Source organism: Taeniopygia guttata, chromosome 29 (assembly GCF_048771995.1).
Source record: "Taeniopygia guttata chromosome 29, bTaeGut7.mat, whole genome shotgun sequence".
Taxonomy (NCBI): Eukaryota; Metazoa; Chordata; class Aves; order Passeriformes; family Estrildidae; genus Taeniopygia; species Taeniopygia guttata.
The window spans coordinates 5,413,031-5,432,645 of record NC_133054.1 but is presented as its reverse complement, the minus strand read 5'-3'; the positions used below and the strand labels follow the sequence as shown (position 1 = coordinate 5,432,645).

The 19,615-nt window shown below is 51.6% G+C and overlaps 2 protein-coding genes across 4 annotated transcripts; one reads left to right on the top strand and one right to left on the bottom strand.

Annotated features, from left to right (window-relative positions):
• The first annotated feature begins 404 nt into the window (after positions 1 to 404).
• MCRS1 (microspherule protein 1) lies at positions 405 to 8,165 on the top strand. Of its 2 annotated transcripts, none has more exons than XM_072919646.1 (15): positions 405 to 456; positions 1,065 to 1,173; positions 1,651 to 1,813; positions 2,225 to 2,374; positions 2,845 to 2,954; positions 3,526 to 3,634; positions 3,818 to 3,956; positions 4,208 to 4,283; positions 4,594 to 4,622; positions 4,973 to 5,065; positions 5,321 to 5,403; positions 6,154 to 6,241; positions 6,916 to 7,043; positions 7,695 to 7,757; positions 7,904 to 8,165. In XM_072919646.1, exons 2-15 carry the CDS (start codon positions 1,073 to 1,075, stop codon positions 7,925 to 7,927), a joined length of 1,356 nt encoding a protein of 451 aa, XP_072775747.1. In that variant the 5' UTR covers positions 405 to 456; positions 1,065 to 1,072; the 3' UTR covers positions 7,928 to 8,165. The 2 variants fall into 2 exon arrangements, with proteins under 2 accessions (XP_072775747.1, XP_072775746.1); XM_072919645.1 differs by having other exon boundaries at positions 7,695 to 7,801; positions 7,938 to 8,063.
• Positions 8,151 to 19,485, bottom strand: LOC115491410 (spermatogenesis-associated serine-rich protein 2). 2 transcript variants are annotated; one of them, XM_072919643.1, is made up of 13 exons: positions 19,336 to 19,485; positions 18,268 to 18,370; positions 16,537 to 16,616; positions 15,671 to 15,779; positions 15,418 to 15,467; positions 14,790 to 14,949; positions 14,319 to 14,402; positions 13,433 to 13,568; positions 12,609 to 12,667; positions 12,289 to 12,398; positions 11,468 to 11,570; positions 10,870 to 11,201; positions 8,151 to 10,346 (listed from the first exon to the last, which is right to left on the bottom strand). In XM_072919643.1, the coding sequence occupies exons 2-13, from the start codon at positions 18,290 to 18,292 to the stop codon at positions 9,723 to 9,725; spliced, it is 1,872 nt and encodes a 623-aa protein (XP_072775744.1). In that variant the 5' UTR covers positions 18,293 to 18,370; positions 19,336 to 19,485; the 3' UTR covers positions 8,151 to 9,722. The 2 variants fall into 2 exon arrangements, with proteins under 2 accessions (XP_072775744.1, XP_072775745.1); XM_072919644.1 differs by lacking the exon at positions 18,268 to 18,370 and having other exon boundaries at positions 19,336 to 19,477.
• Between the last annotated feature and the right edge of the window lie 130 nt (positions 19,486 to 19,615).

Sequence of the window (19,615 nt, the reverse complement as noted above, 5' to 3'; positions counted from 1 at the left end):
AACAACTTAAGTAATTATAAATGAAAATTATTAAAAGTAATAGAATAATTTAATATAATCCTTTTGGGGGGCGGGGGGGGGGTGTGTGTGGTGCCGCCATGATGGATGTGGAGACCGCCATGATTGATTGGGGCAGCCATGATGGACGCGTCCATCATGTACGCGTGGGCAGCCTCCATCACGGCAGCGGCCGCGTCCCCGTCGCTCCAAACCGCATCTCCCGCACTAACCGGACACGTCCTCCCGCCACGGGTCACTCCCGGGCCGCTCCGGCCCCGCCACAACCCCGGTGTGGCCTGAAGCGCAGCCAGCGCCGCCTTGCCCACACTCAAGATGGCGCCGCCCTCTGATCCTTCAGCAGACCCGCCAACATGGCGATGCCCATAACGGAGTCAGTGACGTCATTCTTATTCCGGCGCGGGCCGGAAAAGGCGCGGCCATGGCGGCGCGGAGCTGGTGAGGCCGCGGCGGCCTTGGGGACACCGGGGGGAGCTTGGGGACAGCGGGGAGGGGCTGAGGGGAGGGCGGGGGGGCCGGGATGGAGCCCGCGCCAGGCCGGGGTTTGGGGCTGGGGGCGCCGTGAGGGCCCCGCGGCCTCCTTGGGCCCCCCGGTGTCACCTCGGTGTCACCAGACCCCTTCCTGTCACCCCCAGTGTCACCTCAGTGTCCCCTCAGTGTCCCCAGACTCCCCAGTCCCCCTCAATGTTCCCCTCAGTGTCTCCTCTGTCCCCTCAGTGTCACCTCAGTGTCCCCACCCTGTCCCCAGGCCCCCCCAGTCCCCCTCAGTGTCCCCCCAGTGTCCTCAGTGCCACCTCAGTGTCCCCAGACCCTCTCCTGTCACCCCCAGTGCCACCTCAGTGTCCCCACCCTGTCTCCAGTCCCTCTCCTGTCACCCCCCAGTGTCCCCCCAGTGTCCCCTCTGTCCCTCAGTGTCCCCCCAGTGTCCCCAGCCCCTCTCCTGTCACCCCCCTGTCCCTTCCCCTGTGTCCCCAACCCCCCCAGCTGTGCTGTGACCCCTGGGGTGGCACTGAGGGGACACTGAGGTGACATTTCTGTGTCCCCAGATGCCACCATGGCCACCAGCCGCTCGGAGGACGAGGAGTCGCTGGCGGGGCCCAAGCGGGGCCCGGCCACCCCCGCGGGGACTGTCCCCAAACGGCGCAGCTCCTCCAGGTGACACTGGGGACACTGGGGACACCCAAGGGACATTGGGGACACCCAGGGGACATTGGGGACACTGGGGACACAGGACAGGGACTGTCCCCAAATGGCGCAGCTCCTCCAGGTGACACTGGGGACACTGGAGAGGGGACGCTGGGAGGGGACACCAGGACGCGGGAGGGGACACGAGGGGCGTTGGGGGGTTTGAGGCTGCCCAGTCACTCCCAGTCCATTCCCAGTCACTCCCAAGTCCATCCCAGTTCTGTTCCAGTCCATCCCAGTTCCGTTCCAGTCCATTCCCAGTCACTCCCAGTTGCTCCCAGTTGATCCCAGTCCATTTTAGGTTCATCAAGAGGAGGAAGTTCGATGGTCGAGAGCAGCCTGGCCAAGCCCCCAGTGCCTCCCAGTCCATCCCAGTCCATCCCAGTCCATTCCCAGTCTATCCCAGTCCATTCCCAGTCTCTCCCAGTTGATCCCAGTCCATTCCAGGTTCATCAAGAGGAGGAAGTTCGATGACGAGCTGGTCGAGAGCAGCCTGGCCAAGCCCTCCAGGGCCAAGGGGGGTCCCGAGCCCCCCCCCAGGCCCGGGGGAGGGGCGGTGGGGGGTGGGGGAGGGGCGGCCCCCGAACCCCCCCCTGGCGACAGGAAAAAGGTGAGGGGGGGAAAATGGGGATTTTGGGGAAAAAAGAGGTTTTTTGGGGAAAAATAGGGGATTTGGAGGAAAAATGTGGGATTTTGGGGAATAAAAATGGGGATTTTGGGGAAAATAGTGTGATTTTTTTGGGGAATGATTGGTGGTTTGAGGGGAAAATGTGAGATTTTGGGCGAAAAAAGTGGGGAATTTTGGGAAAATATGGGATTTTGGGGGAAAAATGTGGGATTTTGGGGCACAAAGGGTTTTGGGGAAAATAATGGGGATTTTTGGGGAAAATAATGGGGATTTTTCAGGAAAAATGTGTGGATTTTGGTGGGAATTACGGGATTTTGGGGGAAAAAAGATGGGATTTTTGGGGGGAAAATGTGGGACACCCCCAGGTGCCACCCACCCCCCGTGCCCCCCCAGGTCTCTCGGGCCGTGCCCCCCCCGGTGCCCCCCGGGCCCCCCCCGGCGCTGCCCAAGCGGCTCAAGAAGGGCAAACCCAGCCCGGCCCCCCGAGACCTGGGCAGGTGGAAAGCAGCCGACGACCTTCTGCTCATCAACGCCGTGCTGCAGGTCAGGCACCCCTGGGGGCATTTGGGGGACCCCCACCCACCTGGGGGACCCCCCGAATTTGGGGGACCCCCCTTAATTGGGGGAATTTGGGGGGGATTTTGGGGGAACCCCCAGAACGCTCACTTGGGACCCAATCGCCTCCTTGTGCTGGAGGTGAGGCACACCTGGGGGGCCTTGGTGGGGATTTTGGGGGTCTCTCCTTACCTGGAGGGATTTGGGGGACCCCCCTTAATTGGTGGACCCCCTGAATTTGGGGAAGCCCCCTCAATTGGGGGAATTTGGGGGGAACCCCCAGAACGCTCACTTGGGATCCAACCACCTCCTGTGCTGCAGGTGAGGCACACCTGGGGGGCTTTGGGGGGGATTTTGGGGGGGATTTTGGGGCTCTCTCCTCCCCTGTGAGTTTTGGGGTGCCCCCAGCCCCCTCAGGACCCCCCCCGAGCTGTTTTGTTTTTGGGGATCCCCCCCAGACCAACGACCTGAGCTCGGTGCACCTCGGGGTGAAATTCAGCTGCCGCTTCAGCCTGCGCGAGATCCAGGAGCGCTGGTACTCGCTGCTCTACGACCCCGTCATCTGCAAGTGAGGGGATTTGGGGGGTCCCGGGGGGTTTGGGGGGTCCTCAGGGGGTCCCGGGGGTCCCATGGGTGCGGGGTGGTCGTGGGATTTGGGGGCACCCAAGGGGACACAGGTGTGACACCCATGGGACACCCAGGAGCACTGGCAGTTGCTGCTGGATGACCCTGTCACCTTTAAGTGAGGGCGGTTTTGGGGGGTCCCGGGGGGATTTGGGGGGTCCTCAGGGGGTCCCACGGGTGTGGCAGAGTCAGGGGACACAGGTGACACCCATGGGATACAGGTGACACCCATGGGACACCCGTGGGACACCCAGGAGCGCTGGGAGCTTCTGCTTTAGGACTCCTGGGGGGTCTCAGGTGTCCCCAAAGGGGTCTGGAGTGTCCCAGGGGTGTCACACACGTGTCACAAATGTCACCCGTGTCCCCAGGCACATGTGCCAGGCCATGGGGTGTCCCAGGGGTGTCACACACATGTCACACACGTGTCCCCAGGCACGCGTGCCAGGCCATGGGGCTGTCCCAGGGGTGTCACACACGTGTCACACACATCACACATGTGTCATCCGTGTCCCCAGGCACGCGTGCCAGGCCATGCGCCAGCTGCACCCCGAGGCCGTCGCCGCCATCCAGAGCCGGGTCCTGTTCAGCAAAGCCGAGGAGCAGCTGCTGGCGCGGGTGCCATCGGTCAGTGTCCCCAAACGTCCCCAAATGTCCCCAAATGCCATCGGTCAGTGTCCCAAATGTCCCCAAATGCCATCAGTCCATGTCCCCAAATGTCACCCAGTGCCATCGGTCAGTGTCCCAAATGTCCCCAAACGTCCTCAAATGCCATCGGTCAGTGTCCCAAATGTCCCCTGGTGTCCCCAGAGCCCCATGCCCTCGCTGGACACCTTCCAGGACCTGCTGCAGCGCCACCCGGCCGTGTTTTACCCTGCCAGGACCCCCAAGGCCCTGCAGCTGCATTGGCAGCTCCTGCGCCAGTACCACCTGCTGCAGGACCAGACAGGTGGGGGCGATTTGGGGGGTCCTGGGGGGGGTTTTGGGGGTCCCAGAGAGTTTTTGGGGGTCCTGGGGGAATTTCAGGGGGTCCTGGAAGGGTTTTGGGGGTTTTGGGGGGAGTTTGGGAGTTTGGGGGTCCTCGAAGGGTTTTGGGGGGGATTTGGGGGGATTTTGGGGTATTTTGGGTCCCTGGGGGATTTTGGGGGTCTCAGGTTGGATTTTGGGGTGTCTGACCCCCCAAATCCCCCCGCCCCGCAGTGCAGCCCCTCCCCAAGGGGGATCAGGTGCTGAACTTCTCCGACGCCGAGGAGCTGCTGGATGACAGCAAACTCAGGTGGGGAATTTGGGGGGGCTGGGGGGCTTTGGGGGGGTCTGGGCGAGAATTTGGGGGGAGTTTGGGGGGAAATTTGGGGGGTCTGGAGGGGAATTTGGGGGGTCTGAAGGGGATTTTGGGGGAGTTTGGGGGGAATTTAGGGGATTTTGGGGGGGAATTTGGGGGGTTTTGGGGAATCTGAGAGTGAATTTGGGTGGTCTGGAGGGGAATTGGGGTTTTTTGGGGATTTGAGGGGTTTTTTTGTTGTTTTTGGGGTTTTTTTAGGGGTTTGGTTTTGGTGTCCCTGTGTCACCTCTCCCCTCCCCTCCAGGGACGTTCGGGACGAGGTCCTGGAGCACGGTGAGAGCCCCGGGAGCTTCCAGAACCTTCCAGAACCTTCCCTGACCCTTCCAGACCCTTCCCAAACCTCCCAGAACCTTCCTGACCCTTCCAGAACCTTCCTGACCTTTCCAGAACCTTGTGTCCGTCCGTCTGTCCGTGCAGAGCTGACAGTGGCTGTGTCAGTCACTCTGTCCGTCCGTCTCTCCGTGCAGAGCTGACGGTGGCTGTGTCAGTCAGTCACTCTGTCTGTCTGTCTGTCCGTGCAGAGCTGACGGTGGCTGTGTCAGTCAGTCACTCTGTCAGTCTGTCCGTCCGTCTGTCCATGCAGAGCTGACAGTGGCTGTGTGTCTGTCTGTCTGTCCGTGCAGAGCTGACGGTGGCGGACCGGCGGCAGAAGCGCGAGATCCGGCAGCTGGAGCAGGAGCTGCAGCGCTGGCAGGTGCTGGTGGACTCCATCACAGGTGGGCACGGACGGACGGACAGACGGACGGACGGCCCTGGGGCTGTCTGTCTGTCTGTCCGTCCCTGGGTCCATCCTTGTGTCCATCCCTGGGTCCATCTGTCCATCCCCTCTGCCCCTCACTGTCCCCTGGCTGTCCCTCTCTGTCCATCTGTCCCCACTGTCCGTGTGTTCCCCGGTGTCCGTCTGTCCTCCGGTGTCCCCCCGAGTGTCCGTGTGTCCCTGACCGTCCGTCCGTCCGTCCGTCTGCCCGCAGGGATGAGCTCCCCAGATTTCGACAGCCAGACTCTGGCGGTGCTGCGGGGCCGCATGGTTCGCTACCTGATGCGCTCGCGGGAGGTGCGGCACCAAAAACGCCCCAAAATAACCCAGAAATATCCTCGAAATATCCCCAATATACCCAAAAAATATCCCAAAAATACCACAAAAAATATCCCCAAAATATCCCCAGAAATATCCCAAAATGTCCCAGAAATATCCCAAAATATCCCCAAAAGATCCCAGAAATATTCCCAAAAATATCCCCTAAAATACCCCAAAAATGTCCCTAAAAATACCCCAAAAATATACCCAAAATTACCCAAAAATACCCCTAAAATATCCAAAAATATCCCCAAAAATACCCCCAAAATATCCCTACAATACCCAAAGATTACCCAAAAACCTCACCTGGGACCCCAAAATACCCCAAAAAAGTCCCTGAAATATCCCAAAATACCCAAAAACCTCATCTGGGAACCCAAGAATATCCCAAATACACTAAAAATACCCCCAAAAAACCCTGTGAGAACCCCCCCCAAAACCACTGGAGGACCCCAAAAAAACCCCAAAATCCCCCAAACCCCCACAAAAAAAACCCAAAACCCCTAAATATCCCAAAATACCCCCAAAAAAACCCCAAAATATCCCCCCAAAAAAACCCCAAAATCCCCAAAAAAAACCTCAAAAAAACCCCAAAAAACCCTAAAAAAAACCCTAAGAACCCCAAAAACCCATCCAAAACCGCCCCAAAAAACTCCCAAAAAAATCAAAAAACCCCAAAAATCCCCAAAATCCGCCAAAATCCCCCCAAAAATCCCCAAATTTCAGATCACGCTGGGCAGAGCCACCAAGGACAACCAGATCGACGTGGACCTGGCGCTGGAGGGGCCGGCCTGGAAAATCTCCCGCAAGCAGGGTGGGATTTGGGGGGAATTTGGGGGATTTTGGGGTTTTTGGGGAAATTTGGGGGGTTTTGGGGGGATTAGGGTTTTTTTGGGGTTTTTCGGAGGGGGTTTTGGGGGATTTTTGGGGGAGTTTGGGGTTTTTTTGAGGGGGATTTGGGTTTTTTTAGGGCTTTTTTGGGGGGATTTTGGGGTTTTTTTGGGGAGGGTTTTGGGATTTTTTGGGGGGATTTTTGGGGTTTCTTGGGGTTTTTTTTTTGGGGGGGGGGGTTTGGGGTCTCCCAAGGATTTGGGGGGGATCCTCAGAGGGAATTTGGGGTTTTTTGGGAGTTTCTTGGTGTTTTTTTGTGGATATTTCTGGGGGGGTCCCTGACAGATTTTGGGCCGAATTTTGGGTTTTTCTCCCCGTTTTCTCCGCCGATCCTTTCCCAACCTTTCCAAAACCCTTTGGAATTTTGGGAGCCTCTGGAATTTTGGGGGAATTTTGGGGATTTTGGCTCTCGGGGGAAGGTTCCCTGAGAGATTTTTGGGCCGAATTTTGGGGCGATTTTTGGGCTGAATTTTGGGGCGATTTTTGGGTTTCTCTCCCCATTTCCTCCACCGATCCTTTCCTGACCTTTCCGGAACCCTTTGGAATTTTGTGAGCCGCTGGAATTTGTGGGAATTTCGGGAATTTTGGCTCTCCCAGGGGTGATCAAGCTGAAGAACAACGGGGAATTCTTCATCGCCAACGAGGGCCGGCGGCCGATCTTCATCGACGGCCGCCCGGTGCTGGGGGGCTGCAAATGGAAACTCAGCAACAACTCCGTGGTGGAGGTGGGGTCGGGGGGGCCTGGGGGGATTTTGGGGGGTCCTGGGGGGTTTGAGGAGGATTTGGGGAGGTTTGAGGGGGATTTGGGGAGGTTTGAGAGGGATCTGGGGGAGTTCGGGGAGAATCTGAGGGGATTTCAGGGGATTTTGGGGGGGGTTTGGCAGCATTTGGGGGAGATTTGGGGGTCCTGGAGGGATTTTGGGGGGTCCTGAGGAGGTCTGGGGGGGGGGTTGGGGAGGATTTGGGGGAGTTTGGGGAGGATTTTGGGGGGTCCTGGGGTGGATTTGGGGGGCTTTGGGGAAGGTTTTGGGGGTCCTGCAGGGGGGTTGAGGGGGATTTGGGGGGATTTGAGGGGCATGTGGGGGGTCCTGGGGGGATTTCAGGGAGATTTTGGGGGTCTGAGGGGGTTTTGGGGGGGATTTGGGGAAGTTTGGGGGGGGGTCCTGAGGGGGTTTTGGGGGGTTTGGGGAGGATTTGGGAGTAATTTTTGGGGGAATTTGGGGAGTTTTGGGGATTTTGAGGAGGGGTCTCTGGGATTTTGGGGATTTTGAGGAGGGGTCTCTGTACGATTTTGGGGATTTTTGGGTATTTTGAGGAGAGGTCTGTGGGATTTTGGGATTTTTGGGGATTTTGAGGAGGGGTCTCTGCCCCCCCAGATCGCCAGCCTGCGCTTCGTGTTCCTGATCAACCACGAGCTGATCGCGGCCGTGAGGAGCGAGGCCGCACGGCTGGGACACCAGTAAAAACCAGTATAAACCAGTATGAGACCAGTAACACCAATAAAACCAGTAACAAACCAGTATGGCTCCGGTATAACCAGTAACCCCAGTACAACCATGAGCTGATCGTGGCCGTGAGGAGCGAGGCCGCACGGCTCGGACACCAGTAAAAACCAGTATAAACCAGTACAAACCAGTATGAGACCAGTAAAACCAGTATGAGACCAGCAAAAACCAGTATAAACCTGTAAAAACCAGTATGAGACCAGTAAAACCAGTATGAACACCAATCAAACCAGTAACAAACCAGTATAACCAGTATGGCTCCAGTATAACCAGTCCCGGTGCTCCCAGTTTGGAACTGGGAAATTCTCAAAAAAAAAAAATTCCCAATTTTTTTTTTTTAAAGCTCCCAAGTTTTTATTGGAATTTTCTCAAGTTTTCGGTCACTGAAAGGGGGAAAAAAATTAAAAAAAAAAAAAAAAAAACAAACCAAAACAAAATAAACAAACCCAAAATTTGGGGAAAAAAAGGAAAATTGGGGAAATTCCCTGAAAATTCCCCCAAAAAACTCCTGAAAATTCCCGAAAATTTGGGGCTGGGATTGGGGTTTGCAGAGGGGGGGGAATCCCAAATTTCCAAGGGAAATCCCAGATTTTCAAAGGGAAATCCCAAATTTTGGGGTGAAATCCCAAATTCCAAAGAGAAAATCCAAAATTTTGGGGAGAAAATCCCAAATTTCAAATGGAAATCCCAAATTCCAAAGGGAAATTCCCAATTTTTGGGGGAAAATCCCAAATTTCCAAAGGGAATTCCCAAAATTCCAACAGGAAATCACAAATTTCCAAAAGAAAATCCCCAAATTATGGGGGGGAATCCCAAATTCTAAAGGGAAAATCCCAAATTCCAAAGGGAAAATTCCAAATTTTGGAGGCCCCCAAGTCCTGGGAAGGACCCCCAAAAATCCCAAATTGCCCCTAAAAATTCCAAATTTTCCTCCTAAAATCCCAAATTTTCCCCCAAATCCCAAATCCCGGCTCTTCCCTCGCTGCCAGCGCAAGGTTGGGGTCGAGATTTTTGGGAATTTTTGGGGGACAAATTTGGGATTTAGCCAAAATCAAACCCCAGAAATCGCGGTGGGAAAAACACGGGAAGAGGAGGGGGAAAATGGGAAAAAATTGGGGAAAAAAGGAAAAAATTTGGGGAAAAAATGGGGGGAAATAGGAAAAAAAGAGGGAAAAAAGGGGAAAAGTGAGAAAAAAGATGGAAAATGGAAAAAGAGAAAATAATTGAAAAAATTAGGGAAAAAGGGGGAAAATAGAAAAAATAAGAGGGAAAAAATGGGGGGGAAATGGGAAAAAGGGGGAAAATTGGGGAAAAAAGAGGGAAAAATGGGGGAAGTGAAAAAACTTGGAAAAAGAGGAAAAATTATGAAAAAGGGAGGAAAATGGAAAAAATAAGAGGGAAAAAAGGGAGGAAAGTGGGAAAAATAAGGAAAGAAAGGGGGAAATTTGGGAAAAACAAGAAAAATTGGGAAAAAAAGAGGGAAAAAAGGGGGGAAATGGGAAAAAAGAAGGAGAAAAGGGAAAAAGAGGAAAAATGGGGGAAAAAAGAGGGAAAAAAGAAGGAAAAAATGGAGGGAAAAGGGGGAATGCAAAAAAAAAGGCAGAAAAATGGGGGAAAATGGAAAAAAGGGGGAAAAGGGGGAAAAAGTGGAAATTTGGGAAAAATGGGAAAAAGAAGGAAAAAGTGGGAAAATTTAGGAAAAAAAGAGGAAAAAATGCAAAAAAAAAAACCAAAAAAAAAAGGGGAAATGGCACCGAGTGGGAATTGTAAACGTTGCTGGGCTGGGATCCCAAATCCCAAAATCCCAAATTTCAAATTCCCAAATCCCAAATTCCGAATCCCAAATTCCAAATCCCAAATCCCAAAATTCCGAATTCCCAAATCCCGAATTTGGGATTTTCAGGAATTTCCCCCCTCGGGGCGGCTCTGGCGGCTCCGGCCGGGTTTGGGGTCCCCAGAATTTTTGGGGTTTTTGGGGGATTTGGGGTTTTTGGGGTCCCCAGGAATTTTGGGGGTTTTGGGGTCCCCGGGGGATTTGGGGTTTTTGGGGTCCCCAGGAGATTTGGAGTTTTTGGGGTTTTCGGGAATTTTGGGGTTTTTGAAGTCCCCGGAATTTTTGGGGTCCCCGAGGTTTTTGGGGTTCCCGTGGGATTTGGGGGTCCCAGAATTTTTGGGGTCCCCAGGGGATTTGGGGTTTTTGGGATCTCCAGGGTTTTTATGGTCCCCGGAATTTTTGGGGTTCCTGGGGGATTTGAGGTTCCCAGGATTTTTGGGGTTCCCAGGGGATTTGGGGTTTTCAGAGTTTTTCGGGTTTTTGGGGTTGGGGTCCCCCAGGTTTTTGGGGTCCCCCGGGGATTTGGGGTTTTTGGGGTTCTCTGGGGATTTGGGGTTTTTGGGGTTGGGGTCCCCGAGGTTTTTGGAGTCCCCGGGGGATTTGGGGTTTTTGGGGTTCTCGGGGTTTTTGGGGGTCCCTGGGGGTCGGGGTCCGGCTGCTCCCGGCGCTTTCCGGCTCCTCTGGGGGGGCTGCAGGAAAAAGGGGGAAATGATCCCAAATCCCAAATCCCAGAGAAAAACCCTGAACCCCCAAATTCTGGGAAGGATGGGAGAAAAAGGGGGAGAGGCTGAATCCCAAATCCCACCTGGCCCCTCCGATCCCGATCCCGATCCTGATCCCAAACCCAAACCCAGTCCTGATCCCAAACCCAATTCCAAATTCCATCCTAATTCCAATCCTGATCCTGATCCCGATCCCAAATCCCATCCCTGATCCTGATCCCAATCCCAAATCCCCATCCCAATCCTGAACCTGATCCCATCCCCCCAGTCCCAATCCCCATCCCGATCCCAAATCCCATCCTGATCCTGCTCCTGCTCCTGATCCCAAATCCCCATCCCGATCCTGAACCTGCTCCTGATCCCAATCACAAATCCCCATCCCGATCCCACTCCCAATTCCCAATCCAATCCAATCCCATCTCAATCCTGTTCCTGTCCCAATCCCACCCCAATCCCGATCCCGATCCCGTTCCTGCTGTTCCCGCCCCACCTGTGGGGCCGGGGGTGGCTCCGCTGGGGCGGCGCCGTCCTGGGGGGATCCCGGGAATTCCGGGGGGGATCCCAGGGCCGATCCTGTTGTTGATCCCGAGGATCTTGGGGCCGATCCCATTGGGAATGCCGGGGCTGATCCTGGAGCCGATCCCGTTGCTGATCCCGAGGATCTTGGGATTAACCCCGAGGATTTTGGGGTTGATCCCGTTGTTGATCCCGTTGTTGATCCCGTTGTTGATCCCGTTGTTGTGGATCCTGCTGCCAATCCCGCGGATCCGGGGCCGGAGCTGCAGCGGGAGCGGCTGGAATAGCTCGGCCTGGGGTGGGAAACTGTGGAGAGAGGGACTGGGAGCACTGGGAGCACTGGGAATGGGACTGGGAGCACTGGGAATGGGATTAATGGGACTGGGAGCACTGGGAACACTGGGAATGAGACTGGGAGCACTGGGAGCACTGTGAATGGGATTAATGGGAGCACTGGGAGCACTGGGAATGGGATTATTAGGAATGGGAGCACTGGAAGACCCCAGCCCCTGCCTGGAGCAGGAGAAATTCCCACGGAATTGTCCCAGATTTTCCCGGAATTCCGGACCCACCTGTGCCGAAGGCGCCGATGCTGCCCCGCAGCCCCTCCAGGTCGCAGCCGAAGCGCCCGGCCCGGCCCAGCTCCTCATCAAACTTCCGCTCGCTCACAAAGTGCTGGAAAAATGAGAATTCTGGGAATTCCAGAGGGAATTTCCACCAGAATTCCCACCCAGAATGGGGCAGGGAACAATGGGAATTCTCCATGGGAATTCTCCCTGGGAATGGGGCGGGGAACAATGGGAATTCCACCGGCCTGGCCCAGCTCCTCATCGAACTTCTGGGAATTCCAGAGGGAATTTCCAATGGGAATAGGGCAGGAAAAAATGGGAATTCTTACTGGGAATGGGGCAGGGAAAAATGGGAATTCTCCCTGAGAATGGGGAAGGGTAAAGCAGGAATTACCATGGGACTGGGGTCAGGAATTCCCACGGATTTGGGCTGGAATTCCCATGGGACTGGGGCCAGAATTCCGAGGGGATTTGGGTCAGAATTCCCACAGGATTCAGGAATTCCCACGGGATTGGAATCAGGAATTCCCACGGGATTTGGATCAGGAATTCCCACGGGATTGGCATCAGGAATTCCCACAGGATTGGGGCCAGAATTCCCATGGATTTGGATCAGGAATTCCCACAGGATTTGGATCAGGAATTCCAAGGGGACTGGGGCTGCAATTCCCACAGGATTCAGGAATTCCCATGGGACTGGGGCCAGAATATTCACGGGATTGGGATCAGGAATTCCAATGGGACTGAGGCTGGAATTCCCAGGGGATTGGGGGACGGAATTCCCATGGGACTGGGATCAGGAATTCTGGGAATTCCGGGCTGACCTTGATGTCTGCGCGCAGCTCCTGCAGCTGCTCCTCCGACATGGCCGGGGCAGCCTCAGTCAGAGCGCGCAGAGCCTCGGCCCGGCGCTGCCGCAGGGAGAGCAGGTCCACTGGAAAAAACGGGATAAAACACCGGGAATTCGGGAAAAACGGGAACAGGCACCGGGAATGTGGGATAAAACATTGTGAATTTGGGATAAAACAGGAGAGCCTCAGCCTGGCGCTGCCGCAGGGAGAGCAGGTCCACTGGAAAATGGGAATTTGGGAATAAAATCCGGGAATTTAGGATAAAAATCAGGAATTTTGGGAATTTTCCTCACTTGCTTCTGCCTTGACTTTGTCCATCTCAGCCAGCAGAGCCACCTCCCGATCCATGAGGCTGCAAATAATGGAAAAATTGAAAAAATGGGAAAAAACAGGGAAAATAGGGGGAAAATTGGGGGAAATGGGGAAAAAAAACAGGGAATTGGGGAAAACTGATAAAATGGGAGAAATTGGGAAAAAATGGGGAAAAAAACAGGGAAATGGGAGTAAATGTGGAAAAATTGGGGAAAATGGGGAAAATGAGGAAAAAATGGGGAAAAACAGGGAAAAATGGGGTGAAAAATAGGGAAAAAAGGGGGGGAAAGGGGGAAAAAGAGGGAAAATGGGGGGAAAAAGAAAGAAGGAGGAAAAAAGGAAAAACTGGGTCGGGAAAGCGCCGCAGGAATTCCGGGAATCGCCGCCAGAGGGCGCCGGAGCCGCGGGAAAATCGGGAATTGCGGCCGGGAAGGAGCAGGAGGCGGAATTCCTGCCCGAATTCCCGAAAAATCACCCCGCAATTCCCCAAATTTCCCACATTCCCCCCAAAATCACCCAAATTCCCCCGAAATTCCCAACATTTCCTCCGAAATCCCCCCCAAAATTCCCAAATTTCCCCCCCACATCCCCAAAATCACCCCAAATCCCCCCAAAATCGCCCCCAAATTCCCAAAACTCCCCCGAAATTCCCCAAATCCCCCAAATTCCCAAAATTCTCCCCAAAATTGCCCAACAAGTCCCCTCCACATTCCCAAAATCCCCCCAAAATCACCCAAAATCTCCCAAAAATTCCCCAAAATCCCCCCCAGAATTCCAATTTTCCCGGGATTTTGGGAGTCCTGACCAGCTCTGGATCTCTCCGAAGGCCACCCGGACCTTCCTCAGGGAGGTCTCAACCTCCTCCCGCAGCAGCGCCCGGAACCGCGCCAGGGCCACAGAGCAGCGCTGCAGATCCTTCAGGGAGCGCTCCAGGCTGCAGCCTGGGGGAAAATTGGGATAAAATCATGGGAAAATGGGAAAGAAAATGGAAAATTGGGAGAAAAAAACATGGAAAAATGGGGATAAATGGGAATAAATGGGAAAAAACATGGAATAAATGGGAATAAAATGGGAATCAATGGGAATCAATGGGAATAAGCCTGCAGGGAGAGCTCCAGGCTGGAGCCTGGGAAAAACAGGAATAAAATCATGGGAAAATGGGAATAAAAATTGGGAAAAACAGGGAAAATGGGAATAAAGAGAATAAAACATGGAAAAACATGGAATAAATGGGAATAAATTGGAATAAACAGGGAATGAATGGGAATGAGACTTCTGGGAGCCCTCCATGCTGCAGCCTTGGATAAAAACATGGAAAAATGGGAATAACTGGGAAAAACATAGGAAAATGGGAGAAAAAATGGAGGAAAATGGGAATAAACAGGGAATAAATGGGAAAAACAGGAATAAACAGTGAAAATGTGGAAAAACATGGAATAAATGGGGACAAATGGAAATAAATGGGAATAAACATGGGGAATAAATGGGAACAAACAGAGAATAAATGGGAATAAATGGGAAAAAAGGAATAATTTCCCCCTGATTTTCTCCATTTCCCCCCTTTTTATTCCAATTTTTTTCCCATTTTCCCCATTTTCCTCCAATTTTCCCCTTTTTTCCCCATTTTCCCCCATTTATTCCCATTGTTTTACCTTTTTTTCCCATTTTTTCCCATTTTCCCATTTTCTCACCCATTTTCCTGCCGCCGGGGTCGCTCCGGGCCGAGGTTGGGGGCTGGGCTGGGGCAGGAAAAGCCGAAATTCTGTTCCCGAGGCCTGGGAAAAGCCAAAATTCCCAGAAAATTTCACCCCTGAAAATTCATCCTGAATTTTCCTCCAGAATTCCCAAATTTACCCTGAAATCCCCAAAATTCCCCCTAAAATTCCCAATTTTCCCCCTCAAATTTCCCCAATTTCCCCCCAGAATTCCCAAATTTCCCCAGAAAATCCTCAAAATTCCTCCCAAAATCCAATACTTTCTGCCTCAAATTCTAAAATTTTCCCCAAAAATCCCCAAATTTGCTCCAAAATTCCCAAATTTTCACACCTAACATCCCAAATTTCCCCCAGAATCCCCAAATTTTCCCCTCAAATTTCCCCCAGAGTCCTCAAATTCCCCCTAAGATTCCCAAATTTCCCCCAAAATTCCCGAATTTCCGGGACCTGGCAGCGACTCCAGGGAGGGGCAGCGGTTGCCATGGAAACCGTTGATGGAAATTTCCAATTTTCCCAGGTTTTTTTCCAGGTTTTTTCCCAGATTTTCCAACTTTTCCTCCTGCCCGGGGCCGGGCGGGGCCTTGGCTTTGGGTTTCTTCTTCTTGTTCTGGGGGAAAAAAAAGGTGAAAATGGGAAAAAAGGGGAAAAATTGGAAAATCGGGAAAAAATCAGAATAAAAGGGAAAAAATTGGGGAAAAATGGGAGAATAATGGGAGAAATGGGGGATTTTGGGGGGGATTTTTTGTGGGATTTTTTGGGGGGATTTTTTTTTTAATTTTTTGTGGAAATTCTGGGGATTTTTTGGGAATTTTTTGAGGATTTTTGGGAGATATTTTGGGGGGTTTTTTGCAGATTTTTGGGGAATTTTTGGGTGATTTAGGGGGATATTTTGCAGATTTGGGGGATTTTTGGGGAATTTTTCAGGGGATTTTTCGAGAGATTTTGGGGAAATTTTTGGAGGATTTTTGGGGGGATTTTTTTTGAATTTTAGAGGCTTTTTGGGAAAATTTTGGGCAATTTTTGGGGGTGATTTTTGGGGAATTATTGGGGAATTATTTGGAATTTTTTGCCTTACCTTTTTTTTCCCAGTCACTGTCCATTCCTTGAGCACCTCGCTGGCATTCCCTGAAAAAAAAAACGGGAAAAATTGGGAATGGGGGAGGGGGGGGGAAAGGAGAATTCCCAAAATTCCATCCCAAATTCTCTTGAATCCCAAAAATTCCCTCCCAAACCCCCTCCAAATTCCCTCCCCAGCCCCCCAAACCCCAGAATTCCCTCTCAGCATTCCCAGAATTCCCAGAATTCCAGGATTTTTTGGGAATTCCCACCCTCCATGAAGGCCTGCACGGCTCTGTCCACGGCGTTGTCGAAGTGCTGCAGCACCAGAACGATCTCGGTGTTGCTGCGGTTGGGAACCACGGCCCGCACGGCCTGCACCTGGAAAAATGGGATAAAAACAGGGAAAAATTGGAAAAAAACATGGAAAAATGGGGAAAACTGAGAAAATCCATGAGAAATCCATGGGAAAATGGGAAAAACTGGGAAAAAAACATGGAGAAATGAGAAAAATAGGGGAAAATATAGGGAAAACCAGGGAAAATCCATGGGAAAATGGGAAAATCCAATGGAAATCCATGGGGAAAAAAAACATGGGAAATGGTAAAAACAGGGAAAAATACAGGGAAAAATACAGGGAAAAATACAGGGAAAAATACAGGGGGAAAATGGGAAAAACAGGGGACAAACATGGGGAAAATACAGAGGAAAAAAAGGAAAATCCATGGGAAACCCATGGGAAATGCGAAAAAAACAGGGGAAAACAAGGAAAATCTGTGGGAAAACAGGAAAAATCCATGTAAATCCACAGGAAAAACAGGGGAAAAAACATGGGAAATCCATGGGAAAAACATGAGAAAAACAAAGGAAAATGAGGGAAAACCATGGGAAAACCAGGAAATAACACAGGAAAATCAGGGAAAAACACGGGAAAAACATGGAAAAACAGGAGAAAAATCAGGGAAGAACACGGGAAAATCAGGGGAAGAACACGGGAAAATCAGGGGAAAAACACAGGAAAACATGGGAATATGAGGGAAAAGCAGGGGAAAACATGGGAAAAAATCTATGGGAAAATTCCTGGGGAAAATCCCTGGGAAATTTATGGAAAATCCCAGAAAAAGGAGATGTTTGGCACCTTTTCCTTCATGTTCTCGCAGGCGCCGCCCTGCGCCCGCACGGCCCCGGAGCGAGCGTCGAACAGCACGGCACAGGGACCTGCGGGAAACGGGATGTGGGAATTACCGAAATTCCATGGAATTCCTGAGCCAAAACTCCCTGGGGATGCTGAGAAAAATTCCCGGAATTCCATGGAATTCCCTGGGAATGCTGAGCACAAATTCACAAAATTCCCTGGGAATGCTGAGCCAAAATTCCCTGGGAATGCTGAGAAAAATTCCCACATTTTTCCCACAAAATCCCAATTTCTTCCCTCAAATCCCATTTTTCCCTCAAAATTCCCCATTTTCCCCCAATTCCCCCCAAAAATCCAAAATTCCCCCCAAAATATCCCATTTTTTTCTCTAATTCCCCCCAAAATTCCCATTTTCCCCCAATTCCCCCAAAATATTCCAATTTCCCCCCAAAATTCCCTGTATTTCCCCCTAATTCCCCCTTCCCCCTCCCACCCCCCCCCCCAAAATCCCAATTTTTTGGGGGATCATCCCTTAGGCTCCATCTGGCTAAGCAAATGGGAAAATGATCCCAGAAAATCCCAAATTTTCCCTCGGGAAAAGGGCTGGAATTGCCTCTCAATAATTCATTAAAAAGCAAATAAAGACAAACGAGGCCCCTCCAGGGAAATCTTCCCCAAATCCCACAAAAAAAAAAAAAAAAAACACTGAAAAAAAAAAGGGAAAATCCAGGGGGAAAAATCCCTGGAAAAAAGGGGAGAAATTGAGGGAAAAAGGGGAAAATTGAGGGGGAAAAAAGGGAAAAATCCTGGAAAAAAAAGGGGGGAAATGAGGGAAAAAAGGGGAAAAACTCAGAAAAAAAGGGGAAAATCCTGGAAGAAAAAGGGGAGAAAGTCTTGGGAAAAAAAAGGGAAAAATCCCTGGGAAAAAAAAAAGGGAATATCCAGGGGGAAATTCCCTGGAAAATGGAGGAAAATTGAGGGGGAAAAGGGGGAAAATTTTGGGGAAATTACCTGGAAAAAATCCCTGGAAAAAAGGGACAAAATCCAGGGGAAAAGGGCAAAATCCCTGGAAAGAAAGGGAAAAATCCCCTGGAAAAAAAAGGGGAAAATCCAAAGGAAAAAAGGGGAAAATTCCTGGGAAAAAAAAAGAGAGAAATCCAGAGGAAAATAGGGGGGAAATCCCTTGAAAAAATCACTGGGAAAAAGAGAAAAAATCCCTGGAAAAAGGGGGAACTTCCCTGGAAATAAGGGGGAAAATCCCTGGAAAAAAACGGGAAAATTCAATGGAAATTGTGAGGTTCAAAAATGGGATTTTGGGGATTTTTTTGCCTTTAAATATGGGGTTTTGGGGGGAATTTTGTCTAAAAATCAGGGAATTTTCCCACATTTTTTCCTGATTTTTCCTAATTTTCTCCTTATTTTCCCCCAATTTTCTACTTTTTTTTTTTCCATTTTCCATGATTTTTCTCAATTTTCTCCAATTTTCCCTATTTATTCCCAAATTTCCCCCCATTTTTTACCAATTTCCCCCATTTTTTCCCAATTTCCCCCCATTTTCCCCTCATTTTTCCCCATTTTCCCAAATTTTCTCCCCTATTCTTCCAATTTTCCCCCTTCCAGCTCTGAAAATTCTCCCCTCCCCTTTAACCCTTTCCCAACCCCATTAAAAATTCCCGGATTTTGGGATTGTTTTGGGCTCAAATTCCAAATGTTGGGGTTTTTGGGAGCTCCTACCTTTGGGTTGCTGCTTCTTGGACATCTTTGGGTGCAATTCCAGAGGTTTTGGAGCAGAAATTTGGGGATTTTAGAGGTTTTTGAGATGTCCAAGGGAGATTTCCTGGGGAAAAAAAGAAAAAAATGAATAAAAAATTAAATGTGAGAGAGAGAAATAATAAAAAATTGGGAATGACATTAAAAAGTCCTGGAATTTAAAAGTCTTGGAATAAAAAACCTGAAATTACCAAAAATATCCTGGAATTAGAAAAAAAAATTGGATTTAAAGAGAATCCAAAAAAAAAGATCCCACCAAAAAAAAAACCTTGGAGAGCCCTAAAATGCCTCAGAGCCCATAAAAAGAGCCCCAAAACCCCACAGAAATCCCAAAAAACTCCTCAGAGATCCCAAAAATCCCCCCATAAAACTGCACAGATCCCCCAAATCCCCTCAGCACCCCAAAATCACCTCACAAAACCCCTCAGAGCCCCCAAATCTCCTCATAAAACCTTCCAGACTCCACCAAATCCTTCTCAGCACCCCCAAATCCCCTCAGAAACCCCCTGAACTCCTCCTCACCCCCTCACAAAACTCCTCAAACCCCCCAAATCTCTTCAGACCCCCCAAATCGACTCAGACTCACCCAAATCCCCTCAGCAACCCCAAATTCCCTCACAAAACCCTTCAGACTCCCCCAAATTCCCTCACAAAACCCCTCAGAGTCCCCAAATTCCCTCACAAAACTGCTCAAACCCCACCAAACCCCCTCTCAAATCCCCTCAGCACCCCCAAATCCCCTCACAAACCTCCTCAGAACCCTCAAAAACCCTCACAAAACCCCTCAAACCCCCCCAAATCATCTCCAGACCCCCCCAAACCCCCTCATAAAACCCCTCAGAACCCTCAAGTCCCCTCACAAAACCGCTCAAACCCCACCAAATCCTCCCCAGGACCCCCCAAATCCCCTCAGCGCCCCCCCCCCCTCACGAGACCCCGCAGTTCCGCCCGCCCCGTTCCATCCCAACCCCTCGGCCGGGCTCCCCCCGGTGACTCCCGGCCCTCCGGGGCTCCCGGGGGTCCCGCACTCACCGGGGGCTCCGGGGGTGTCCCGGGGGTCCCTCACGTTCCCCCCGGCCTCACCCGCGACGTTCCGGGCGGGCGCCGCGGCCCGGCAGAGCTCTCAGAGCTCGCCAGCCAATCAGAACTCGGGTTTCACCCTCCAGCCAATCAGAAAGCGTCACCCTCAGCATTTTCACCAATCAGAGTGCGGAAAAGCTCGGTTTGTCCCGCCCTCCTCCCGCCGCCATTCAGAGAGAAGCGGGGAGGAGGCGCGAGGCAGCCGTTAGCCAATGGTAGAGCGGTTTTGCCG